Source organism: Lepidochelys kempii, chromosome 9 (genome assembly GCF_965140265.1).
Source record: "Lepidochelys kempii isolate rLepKem1 chromosome 9, rLepKem1.hap2, whole genome shotgun sequence".
NCBI classification, from domain to species: Eukaryota; Metazoa; Chordata; order Testudines; family Cheloniidae; genus Lepidochelys; species Lepidochelys kempii.
Window position 1 is genome coordinate 92,234,842 of NC_133264.1, and position 13,378 is coordinate 92,248,219.

Below are 13,378 nucleotides of genomic sequence, written 5' to 3' on the forward strand. Positions count from 1 at the left end.
GGCCGGCGGATGCCGCTCTGGCTGTGGGCGGGCCGGCGGGAGGGGCGAGGCCTGGGGGCGAGTAGCGGCGGCGGAAGAGTCACTGCCGGCCCGCCCGCACTCGGGGCGGCGGCGGCGGAGGAGGAAGCGACGAGCCGATTGGTGAAGGCCCCGGGAGCGCGTTGGGCGGGTGTTGACCCCAGTGTGAGGGCGGCGAGGGGCCCTGAGTTGATGGGGGGGGGGGGAGCCTAAGAGTGAGGGGGGTCCTGAGTTGATGGTGGGGGGGGGAGCCCAAGAGTGAGGGTCCTCTAGGTCCTGAGTTGATGGTGGGGGGACATAGGAGGTGAGGGGGCCTGAGTTTTGATGGTAGCAGGGGGGGGGGGGTAGCCCCAATGTGAAGAATGAGAGGGGCCCTGAGTCAGCACTTGGCTGGGTGTTGAACAGCCCCCGTATGAATGGTGTAAGTGGCGCTCCTGTCTGAGACAACTTGAATGAAGGATATTTATTTATTTATTTATTTATTATTGTAAGCAGCAGTTTTACTGGGCACTGTCAGGGTAAAAACCATGTATAAAATGAATTTGCTGTGCTAGCGATAACACCTCCTACTGTGGAGTGTACAATATTGTTAAACATCTAATTCCTCCCGAACTAGGAATTGGATGTTTGTTTATTTCTTGGCAAAGGGGGACTTTTCTAGTTGTTCTGACGTGTTGGCCTTCCTGCTCTGTAGCACAGTGCCTCAGCATTTGCTTTGTAAACAAACAAGGGTAAATCCCAACAATATACCGTTCTCACTGTGTTTGAAAAAACGAACATGGTTAGATTTAGCATATTTCCATCTTGCCTGCCACTCTGGCCAGGTCAAACCCTCTTCAAGTATCTTTGTTGGCTTTCACAGGCCCACCTCATTTGATGTTTAGCTTCTTGCCCTGGCCTGTGAGGCACAGGACAGTTTAGCTCCTGCCTCTCAGCTGTTCCAACTCCTCCCTCACTCTTCCAAACCTGCAAGACCAATGATTCGTTTTGTATCCTGCTCCCACTCTTGTCCCCACGTCTTTTTGTATTTTGCTTCTTTCTTCCGAAACACTCTCCATGATATGGGCTGAAAACTAATGTGAAAAGTTTAATTTCTATCTGTAAATACTTGTAGCGAGTTTCTGATCTCAGTTATGGGGACAGAGTAACATCTGATTTAGTAAGGGTCTTGTGGGTAAAGCACTAGACTAGGATTTAGGAGTTCTGAGTTCAATTCTTGGCTCTACCAAAGGCTTTTTTTCCCTGTAAAATGTGGATAATATTTCCTATCTCCCACCGTCCGTTTGACTTGTCTATTTAAATTATAAGATTTTCCCTGCTTGACAATCTCTCACTCTGTGTTTTTTCAGTGCTCTGTTACAACGGCACCCTGATCTTGGTTGGGGCTTCAAGGCGCTACCATACAAATAAGAATAACAGGTGTCAGAGTAGCAGCTGTGTTAGTCTGTATTCGCAAAAAGAAAAGGAGTACTTGTGGCACCTTAGAGACTAAAATTGGTTAGTCTCTAAGGTGCCACAAGTACTCCTTTTCTTTTTGCAAATAATAATAGACACCATTATAACAGATCATAATCTAATTTTTGGAGTTTCAAGACTGATTAAATGTTTAAAAACTCACTATTGCTTTCTAGAAATACTAAGGCATTCTGAAGGTACAGTGACTTGAATAATCAGACTATTTTGCAAAACTTCTCAAGACTGTTGTGCAGGCAGATGCATTAGTTTTCTGTGGCCGCTGCTGGATGGATTTTCAAGTCCTGGACATCGGGATGTTGTGCTAAGCTAATTATTTTTTCCCCTTTATAAACTAAACAGGATATAAGAGAAGTATAAGGTAAAGAGTGACGCTGAAGAAATATGAGATTTGGCTGTCTTTCCTTCCGGCAACCCTATGCTGGATTGGTTTTGAACAAAGTCAAAACAATAGAGACTCGTTGGCGTCCTTTGCTGTTAGACTACAAGAACTGCACTATTGCTATTCACATAGCTTTCAAGGACTGGGAAGATGAAACATGGAAAGAGATCCTTCTGAATAGACTTGGCATGACACCTATGCAAGTTCAAGAGTTATTAGATAAAGGGGAAAAATTTGGCAGAGGAGTTATTGCTGGTAAGCAATGTTGGTCTTTTTTATTGCAAGCAGTCCGAAGCATGTTTTAAATTTGCAAACACAGTTTCTTAAGCACAAATTTTGTAACCTGTCTCTAGACAACTTTTTTATAACTTTGTAATTTTTTGTGAGGTACTGTGAAGTTCACAAAAACATTAAAAATAAAATAATAAATACAAAAGGCTAGATTTTTGCTGTCCTTTCCACTTGTGTAACCTCATTGATATCAGTGAGATTGAGTAGGTGGAAATGTGATCATATTTGGCCTGAAAGTTGTAAAGCAGAATATGGAACCTTAAAGTGTAGCTGAACTTAGAAAAGTGACTGTAAGGTGCCAATCCTGCCAAGACTTATGTACAAGTTTAACTTTAGCTCTGAGTATTGGCGCTGAAGTCAATGAGACTACTTGCTGTATGTAAAGTTAAGCTCATGCATAGGTATCTGCAGGATTGGGGCTTAAATTTTCAAATGCCAGCACCCTCTCCCATCTCTCTCATGAGCACACAAAATTGCACGCACACATGCCTGTTACTAGGGGTATGTCTATACTAATTCACACTCCCTAAACATTGTAATTTTTGTGTGAGCATGTTCAGTAGCCTAATATACATGCAAATATTAGAATTTTAAACCCACAAATACCATTGGGGCCAGTACATTTTTTGGATGCAAACTTGTGTGTGCACTAAGGTTTTGCAATAATTAAAGCAGATGTCAGTTGTTTGCACCCAAATTGTGTGTATGTGTTTTTAATGTTGACAAGTGGAAAATTTACGGATCCAATTTGTGTCATATACAAGTAAAACCATAATTCTTCAAACTGTTAGCAGTGCAAACTCCTAGTATTATAAATATCCAGTTAAGTTATTCTGCTTTCTTCATTATCACCAGTAATAATAATTTTGGAACTAAGAGTTATCTGACAAGTCTCCCAATGTCAGAAACAGAATGGAGTTCAGCTTATTCTTTCATACCTGTATTGACTTCAACTGCTAACAGAAGTAAACATTTTGATCCAAGGCCTGCAAAGACTTTACTTATTCTCTTGAATAGTCCATTTACTTTAATAGGTCTACATGTGTAAGTGAGGTTATTTACATGCTTAAAAGTTTGCGGGATTGGGGCCTTAAGTTTCAATTCTGTAATGTGTTGCACATTGTTACTTCTGGGGGAATTCTGCACCACCCTGAGCCCCCACATCCAGATCCCCATGCCACTGACCCCCAACTAGCTGCACCCAGAATGCTGATTCTACATGTACTTTCTTGCATGTTGAGCTTCTGATTCCTCTTGCTGATATGATTTTACAGTACTCCTATACTTAAATGAAGTCATGGCATGCTTTTCATGTCATGTTAGTACATTACTTTGATGGCTGCCTCTTTCAATTGTGCAAGTGGTTGAATACTCCAAATATTGTTTAGTATTATTTGGGCAATGGGGAAGTTTATTACTGTGGTACAAAATTAGGATAGAAGTGTTGTTTCTTTGCTTTAAAATTGTTAAAATAGATGTACTGTATGTCTAGTTATGAAGTTTGTATCCATTTTTTGTTGTTTTTAGTCTCATCTATATCAATTCTTTTGTCAGATCAACCTCGCATTTTCATTTTAATATTTTTATTTCCTTAAGAACAGTGTATCACATGTACAGGTGGAACAATATTTTGGTATAATACAGAGAATTGTTAGGTAGTATGTCTAGGTAGTATGTAAATTCGTAATTTCTGCATAAATCACATGCTAAACTATGAAAAGGAATGAAGATTTGTTTGGCCTTTATTTCATAAAGATTTTGAATCACAGAAAGATATGAAAATACCTGCTGTCTAGTACTCCTTTTGCTTTCTTTTGTTGATATTTTAATAAAATAGGGGCAAATTCATCCGTTATAAGTGGGCACAGTTCTGTTTTTTAAGATGAGCTGTTCCTGGGCTCAATTTGGTTCCCAAGTTTTCAGTAATACCTCAGTAGTTGCAGAACTTCTTTTTAACAGAATTACATCACACTGAATTAATAATCTTATAACTGCATGCTTCAGCTTATCTTCCTTTTCATCTTGAGTCACATAGGCTGCCTTTTGCAGAGATTGACACTTGTTGTTTAAGGTGTGTACATTGGATGTAGAGACCTTCCTATATATAAATTAGTTGTTTTATATGTGGACTGGGAAGTTGTTGAAAAATTTATTTTGGAAAACTTCTGTTGTGGAGGGGAACTAACCTGCCAAGTAACTTTTGCATTTATAATACAGGGCTGGTTGACATTGGAGAGACCTCACAATGTCCAGAAAATTTATCTCCTGAAAAGATTTTGGAGCTGGAAAATCAAGCTGTACTCACTAGCCTGGAGCAGAAATACTTGACTGTTGTTTCAAATCCAAGATGGCTACTGGAACCGATTCCTGCTAAAGGGGGCAAAGATGTATGGCAAGTGGATATCCCACAGGAACTGATCCCTTTGGAACATTAAGGTATATTTGTGTCTGCCTGAGTGCAATGCTGTAGTATCAGATGTCATTAGTTTAGTTTCATATATGTAGGTGATTTTTATTTTTTCCCCAAGCTTTCATCTGGAATGTATTTGTGGTGAATGTTTTTTATAGAAATAGATATGAAGCAAAAACTGATTTGAGTTTTTTCTTTGTTTTTTGTGACCCCAGAATAAGAAGTTGAAATAATGAGAAAAATGTCTGGAATTATTTTTCTACCAACTGGTGAAGAGATGTCATTGTGCCAATGACCATTATTGATGTCTATATTATTTTGTAAGCATCTTGTATGTATACATGTGGACAATTGTAAATAAATGGGTTTTTTTAATGTTTTTAATATATTGAGATATAGATGTATCTATTTTAAATGCTGAAACCTAAAAGGTGTGGCTGCATCAGGCTGTGGGATGATAATGGAATGAAAAAGTGTTTGGTTATATTTTGTTGTAAATAGAAACTCAGGCTGTTGTCCTAGAAAGATTTATGCATGTGAATAGTCCCATTGACTCCTACCATTTTTTAAATTTTAGTAAAGTTAAGCATGTTTATAAGATTTAGGACTAAATGAGGACTAATTTAAAATTCATCATCAGTGTTTCAGAGTAGGATACAACTCTTATTCTAGGACATAGGCCTTATTTTGAAATAAAATATGAATTTCTGCTCAGATGTTTGTAGGCATTTCATTTTTCCCTACATATGTAGGTATTAACAAAATGCAAATATGCAGCATAATATCTAGCTTTCCCTTTAATCTAGTTCAAATTATGGATTCAGTCTGCCTATTCAAATTCTCACTACAATTTTTTGTACAGTATTCTCCTTCATTTCCTACCCTAAGAGGGTAGTTGCTATGTGCTGCTGTGCTTTCCAGCAGTGGTTACATTTCATTAGTGGGATGATGCAATTTCTTTATAACAGTTTAAGTTTATAAAGTGCCTTTTATCCTTTGGCATCAAAAGTGGTATATAAATAGAAATTATATCTAATAGTATTCAGGCACTCCTTTGCATTAATGATAGAGTTTTTGGTTCCCCCTTTATAGACTCTGTAGCATGACTGGTACTTGAGAGGACAAGAATATGTTTGGTGTTATAGATGCATTTGTAAAAAGTGTAACTGAACAAATGCAATAACTTTTAGTATTCTCATTTAAGATGGAAAACATTGGTAAATGGAGGGGAATTATTTTTAAAATACTGAATTAAAATTAAGCACAAAAAAAAAATCACTATTCTGCTCAAAGATTATAAATTAATTGACAGGGGGCAAATTCCGGCCTGTCCTCTTTGCCTGGGGCAAGCCCCAGCCAGAGCAGTCACACTGAAATTGTGGCCCCAGGCACAGGGCCACCGCTGTCCGTGCCCACCATAGCACTCTGCTCCATAGAACCCTCTGTGACCTGACACATGCAGCTAGAGGAGGCAGGCTGGGCTGGGGAGGAACCGTAGTTGATGGATTTGCAATTATGTGAATCCATTAATAAGTCTCCTTTGTGTAACCCTTCTGCCCGTCAGAGTTGGCAGCAACAAGGGCCGGGTTCAATATCTAGGGGATCCATTCCAATAACACAATGCAAACCGGCTCGAGCCCCCACCCAGTGACCTGGGACAAATATATACCACCCCCGCTGAGCGCCTCCAAGAGGCAATACTTCCTCTCTCCCAAGCACATAGTCTGAGTGTAGCAAAAGCCTTTTAATAACAGAGAGAAACAATGTGGCATTATGTTTGGGAAACACCACCAACAGGATTCATAACACAACCCATGAGCAAAAAAAACCCACCCCAAGCAAATTGGGGCATGCCCTTTTCCCTTTGGTTCTTGAGTCCAGCAACCCCAAATCACCCAAAGTCCCAAAAGTCCAATGCCCCAAAAGTCTCTTTCCCTGGTCAGGGCAGCCCCAAAGTTCGAAAGTTTATCTGCGGAGCTTTACCTCCCAACCTGGGTGGAAATGGGAAGGGGGTAAGAGGCACCTTACATGATCTGAAGCTGACCGCCCCATAGCTCCATAGCAGCGCTCCGCTCCGCCAGCCGCCCCACGAACTCCTTCGCTCAGCTGCGCTCCGCTCTGCTCCGCTCCGCCAGCCGCCCCACGAACTCCTTCGCTCAGCTGCGCTCCGCTCCGCCAGCCGCCCCACGAACTCCTTCGCTCAGCTGCGCTCCGCTCCGCCAGCCGCCCCATGAACTCCTTCGCTCAGCTGCGCTCCGCTCCGCCAGCCGCCCCATGAACTCCTTCGCTCAGCTGCGCTCCGCTCTGCCAGCCGCCCCACGAACTCCTTCGCTCAGCTCCACGGCCCACAAGCAGCTCCTGCCATCCACAAACTGCTCCACCAGCCGGCCCGCCAGGCACTCCAGCCGGCCCGCCAACCGCTCCACAATATAGCTTCAGGCTCCCCCACTACTTAACACAACACTCGGTGAATTCAGCTTGTAGTAGGGGAGCCCCAGTGCTGGTGCACTGTCAGCCCAAAGTGAGCTCAGCAGCCTATAACTAGACTTCTAATGAAATCAAAATTAGCTCTGATATTCCACAGTGGAGAGAGGAGGAAGTGCAATTAGCATGTAAGGCCCTCACCAAGGGGCCCATACCACCAAGTATTAATACTTGTCCCCAGTCTCTCTCCATTCACACAGTTTTGGAACCCATGACCCTTGCCTAGCGAGTGCTACTTAGTTGATGGTGAATCCCTCCATCATAACAAAAGGCCACGTACAGTTCCAAGCACAGTTCCCATAATCAGGGTAATAACAATTTATTCTTCCTGCCCCAATAACAGAGACACTGGGGATCCCACAGCAGCCAAAGTGACCATTTGGGCAGCTATGGTCTCATTCTAGGCGTGGTGGGTGTGCCTATGCAAATGAGATTGGCCCCTGAAGTTCTTTTCCACAACTTGCCACACCTCACCACCAGATGTCAGGGTGGAGCTCATTCTGACACTGCTTACATTTGCATGACCAGGAACATGTATTTAAGATGCTATTGCAGCACTGGTAAAATGCCTGTGTTACCACTTTTGAAATTTTGGGTATCTCTGTGGTTCTCTTCTTGCATGAAGTCCAGCTACCTGAACTTAGCAGGGGTGAGGATGTTCCCTAAAATAAAGATTGCCATACTGCTTTGGATTTCTGATTGAGATCATTGAACATGTTTCAACCTGTTTTAGTTTTCCCATTGCCACTTTCAAATAAATTCATCAGTAGCTATATACTGTTTTATAATTGTGAACTTTAAATTTAGTATATTTTTCAGCCTCTCCTCTGATCACTTAAGATAGATTTTTATTGTATTGTTACTCCCCTGTCCCCTCCTATTCAGTGGAGGAAATGTAACTGTTAATACAAATTTAGATGTCTCAATACAAATACCCCCATGAGTTTTAAATATGAGGATTGTAGGTTTCTAAATTGTCACAGAATTCTGGACTGCTTGGAATTAAAAATAAAAGAGACCTATTCAGAAATCCAATCTATCCCCCGATGGCCAGAACAGAATTCTTCCCTGGAGTACATTTGCTAATGGTTTATCTACACAGCTTTATATGTTCCCAGGTGGCTTCCACCAGCTCAACTGAAAAGTATTATACAGTGAGAGAGATCTCACTGCCAGGAATATTTTTTTGATAGTCAGTGTACATTTTCCCCTTTTTTAACTTCATCCTGTTGATTCTAGTTCCCCTCTTGGAATTTCCCTAAATAATTCTCCATCTGAGGTGCTTACACACTTCAAATATGCTTTCCTCCTCCGCTTTGTTTTTTTTTTCCTGGGCTTTTTTTTTTTATACAGGCCTTTTATAATTGTTCTTGATAAGCCAATCCCTATAATTATTATAGTTCTCTGAACTCTCGCCAATTTGTCAGTATCTTTTCTGGCACTGAAGTGAACTGAATGTAATACTTCAGGGAGTTAATGTTGTGGCTACAAAATGGAAACTTACTTTTTGAGGTTCTATATAGTTTTTTTTAAATAATAGTTGTAAAGTACTAGTACAAATACAAGAAGTTTATAGATAATTAGATCTTTTCCCCTTAAACCTTCACTGGGAATCATGCCAAAGAAATGGATTTCTACAGACGGGACCCAGTCCTGTGAAGTTCTGAGTGCCAGGATTGGGGTATATGATCCCTATGTCTAAAAGATCTATTAGCATACTACTGCTTGACTTGTTTTACATCTGGTGGGTGGAAGCATGCATTTTTAAGAATCTCTAGCTCAGCCTTGTTTATGCTGACTACCTGGGAAACGTAAGTGTAGAGAAGAAATAAATACTCCCATTACTTAGACTTTTTAACCAGTTTAATTGTATATTATTTTAAAAAGACATGATCTGCTTCAGCCATTATAAACTGTAATTTGTCAGTCACAAGAGTTCTGCAGAATTTGAGTTTGCAGAATCACAGCTGGCAGAAGGCTCAGTGTTATCATAGCAGTTGCATAAAGAACATGGCTGAGCTGAAGAAGTAAATTGTTGGTTGAGAGTTTCTGTCAAAGTTGCTGCCATCAACATTGAAAACCAGGGGTTCCAAAAGGACATTAAAGTAGTAAACTGAGCATTCATGAACACAAAGTCCTGGTAAGTTGAAGGTAAACGATGGAGTCCCACTGAGGGTTCAAGCCCTGTCTCTGAAGTCAGAGGAAAATATGGACAAATTGAGCTGGTGGCATTAGTATCCATACATGGATTTCTTTGCTGGTTATAAATACCATTTTGAATAGTGTGTTCAGTTTCAGTTTCCAAAGGCCATGGTGTAGAGACTGGGTAGGAATGGTTCATTTTGCCATTCCCTGCATTTATTGAATTCTTTTGTAGATTGTTATGCATTGTTTCTTTTAGACAAAGTATTTGCAAATCATTTGGCTGAACTGAATCTTGAAAGGAAATATATTTCTTTGGCGCAGTTGGCTTTCTTCTCTTCAAGTTAGGACTGATGGGATTTGGCTGTTCATTACTTTTGATGCCAACTCTTCTCTTCATTCTCTGAATGAGAAAGGGGCACCCTCTTCTAAAATATGGATTGTGATACAGCTGGAACAAAATCCCAAACATTTTTTAAATTTAACATGTAATAATAAGGTTCAGAATGTTTTAACTTGTGAAACAAACATAAGATACCTTCCCATAAATAATGTTGGTGCCTATTGTCTACATGCTGTGAACTGTCATACTAAACCTCAGATTCTCTCTAGTAATAAAAAGCTATCTAGTTCTGTGTCCCTTAGTCAGATAAAACTCCCAAGTACAAAACATAGGATCTGGGTATGGTGGTACCACCTTGTAAGATATGAAAGATTTTTCCAAATTTCATAGCTGAATGACTTTTTTTTTTTTTTAATTTAAGTGAAATCATAGTAACTGGAGAAGGAAAAGACCTAAAATGCATCCAGTCTATCCACCTGAGGCAATGGTGTGGTGTTCTCTACAATACTTTTTCTAGAGCTTTGCCTAATCTTATTGTAAATGTCCCAAGCCATAGTATTTTCACCACTTCTCCATACTCTTAATAGGGCTCGCTATCAGGAAGTTGTTCCTGATACTCAGACTATTAATCCCATTACTCCTAATTATACACCATAAGTAATTTATTGACAGTTTGGTATTTATACATTTATATTTCTTGTTAAGTTATCTTATCCCTATGCTACACACACTCATTTCAAAAACTATATTGTTTATGACTTTAAGGTTTCCTTACATGCCAGCCACATCAGCCTTTTATAGTACATAGATATGTTCATATATATGATGAATTATCTAAACATTATCTTTTGATTTTGCTGTATACAATTAATGTAGCTAGAACCCTCTGATATATACTACTTTTGAAGACTTTTAAATCGCTACATATTTAGCAGTGTAATCGGAAGACATTTGGGGCCAGATCCTCAATACTGCTCCAGCAGCACAAAGCAGCTATAAATTCTACTTAAAGGGACCTGAGGAGTCCCCTGACTAAGGCCTAGTCTACACTAGGACTTTTACATTGGTATAGCTATACCTCTCAGGGGTGTGAAAAATCCACACCCTCTGAGAGACGTAGCTATAGCCACCAAACCCCCGGTGTAGACAGTGCTCGGTCGCTGTGCTACCATAACAGTTTAAGTGTACACAGGCCCTACGTGGAGCTGCTGAAGTGGCTCCAATGCCACACTGTGTACAACTCCTTTTCCTCCAGAGGCACAAGGGGTAAAGCTTGGGGAAAGGGTCTTGGGGAAAGATCAATCTCCCTCATCTTAATCTGGTGGAAAATGGCTCTCTTCCCCCAGCTACCGCCATGAGTCCCTTTATAGACTGCTGCTTGGATCACCTGCTGCTTTTGTTCTGCCTTTCTAAACCCCCTTCCCTTCAGACAAGAGGAGGAAGTGTCGTCCTCTAGAAAGAGCAAATCTATTGTCCCAATAGACAATCGTTGAGTGCTGACCATTCCCCATTGGCTCTGGCCTGGCTGAGACATGACGCAACCCTGTTCACCCCGGGGGATCCACGTCCATAGAGGCTTTCTATGACACAGTAATTTCATGATACAATTTTTAATAAAATCATCCAAAATTCATAAGGGATACAGACTGAACACCCAACTCGTCACAGCCCAGGTGTCCCTGTGCCCCAGTCATCCCAGGTTTTTGGAACAGCTCCTTGCAGTTATGGGCAATTGGTGTAAAATACAGCATCCTTCATGCTGCGCTATGTTGTGTCATGTGACTCACCTGGTATCTGCCTGTTCAAGAATTGGGGCGGAACAAATATAACTTAAAGACATGTTTGTACCCCACCTTCTCCTGAGCTATGTCAAGGGCACAAAGGTTGAGACTCAAGGATGTGTCCCTTTATGTAAAGCAAAGAAATTATTTAAAACATAGATTTCTACTACTTTACCAGTATTCTTGCTCTGGTTCTGTTTTTCTCTGCTTGAAAGTGAGGCAAAGTGATATTTTTACGTATTTTACTGAATCCGTAGAGGTTGAGTTGTCGAATGAAGCTTTTTATGCTATCAGTATCAAAAATCCTTAGGATGCCTCTTCGGTCTAAGATTTCTCTCTGAAAGCAGATTTCATCTATAATGACACAATCTCCATGATCATTCCAACTAATAGACGTGAACTCATCACTTTCTACTATCTTCCACAGTTTTTTGGGAAAGGAGAGAGAAAGAAGTACATTTATCTCGCCTGTTTCAACCTTACGTTGGTTACAGGTATAGCAATGCAGTTTTTTGGAGAAGCTGGCATCTTCTTGCACTTCATAAGCATGTTCTTCCAAAATGTCCTTTATAGGTAAATCTCCTGGTATGTTCTGGTCCAGCATTAAAGAAACGGATGAAAGCTTTTTATCTGATTTTTCAGGACTGAAGGTTTTTTTGTCAGTGGATATTAATGCTACTGCCATATCAAACATAACATTAAATTTGTCTTCTTTTTCTGAAGTGTTTGTAGCCATGAATCTAGATGGAGTAAGTTAAACCTGGAAATGTAATGTTGTACTCAGTCCAGGATAGTTCTAAAGACATGATAAATACTTGGTTACAGTGTAGAGTGAAGTTCTAGAATGTTGCAGTAGTGAAGCGACACCATGGCTGTGACATACACAGTTTTTGTTACTCTAGTGATGTCATAAATTCTAGCTATGGATAAATTATTTATGCATGTATAAAATATACAGGGCCAAACTAGTTGTTGTTTCTTTAGTATTGTACAAAAATTAAGAGGGCACCTATCCAGGGCTCTAGGAAATCCTGCCATAAATTACACAAAAAATAAAATTAAACAGCCTGCCAATCCCCACTTCCCCTACAGATCCAAACTCCATCGCAGCTCCGCTGTCTGTTGCGGCAGTCTGAAAGATTGCCTTGTAGTGTTCCCTGAAGGCACATAAACCAGGCCCATTTTGAATCTGAGGAGGAGCTACTTCCAGAACTGAAAGCACCTCTGGAGAACACTATACTGCCAGCCTCTTCTCTGTTTAAACTGGGTAGGATCCTGCTTGGATGTCTCCTCAACTCCAATCTCTGGCAGCTTGGCCACATGGAATCATAGAATATCAGGGTTGGAAGGGACCTCAGGAGGTCATCTAGTCCAAACCCCTGCTCAAAGCAGGACCATCCCCAACTAAATCATCCCAGCCAGGGCTTTGTCAAGCCTGACCTTAAAAACTTCTAAGGAAGGAGATTTCACCACCTCCCTAGTGAAAAAGTTTTTCCTAATATTCAACCTAAACCTCCCCCACTGCAACTTGAGACGATTACTCCTCGTTCTGTCATCAGCTACCACTGAGAACAGTCTAGATCCATCCTCTTTGGAACCCCCTTTCAGGTAGTTGAAAGCTGGAGGGTAGGGATAGGATACAGAGGGCCCTAGACAAATTAGAGGATTGAGCAAAAAAAAATCTGATGAGGTTCAACAAGGACAAGTGCAAAGTCCTGCACTTAGGACCGAAGAATCCTATGCACCGCTACAGACTAGGGACCGAATGGCTAGGCAGCAATTCTGCAGAAAAGGACCTAGGGGTTACAGTGGACGAGAAGCTGGATATGAGTCAACAGTGTGCCGTTGTTGCCAAGAAGGCCAATGGCATTTTGGGATGTATAAGTAGGGGCATTGCCAGCAGATCGAGGGACGTGATCGTTCCCCTCTATTCCTCATCTGGAGTACTGTGTCCAGTTTTGGGCCCCACCCTACAAGAAGGATGTGGAAAAATTGGAAAACATCCAGCGGAGGGCAACAAAAATTATTAGGGGACTGGAACACATGACTTATGA

At 41.0% G+C, this 13,378-nt stretch overlaps 1 protein-coding gene across 2 annotated transcripts; it reads left to right on the forward strand.

The window, feature by feature from the left end:
- Positions 1-15: 15 nt before the first annotated feature.
- Positions 16-4,600, forward strand: LOC140916718 (protein EOLA1-like). 2 transcript variants are annotated; one of them, XM_073358373.1, is made up of 3 exons: positions 16-183; positions 1,834-2,128; positions 4,382-4,600. In XM_073358373.1, exons 2-3 carry the CDS (start codon positions 1,876-1,878, stop codon positions 4,597-4,599), a joined length of 471 nt encoding a protein of 156 aa, XP_073214474.1. In that variant the 5' UTR covers positions 16-183; positions 1,834-1,875; the 3' UTR covers position 4,600. The 2 variants fall into 2 exon arrangements, with proteins under 2 accessions (XP_073214474.1, XP_073214472.1); XM_073358371.1 differs by having other exon boundaries at positions 18-141.
- The last annotated feature ends 8,778 nt before the right edge of the window (positions 4,601-13,378 follow it).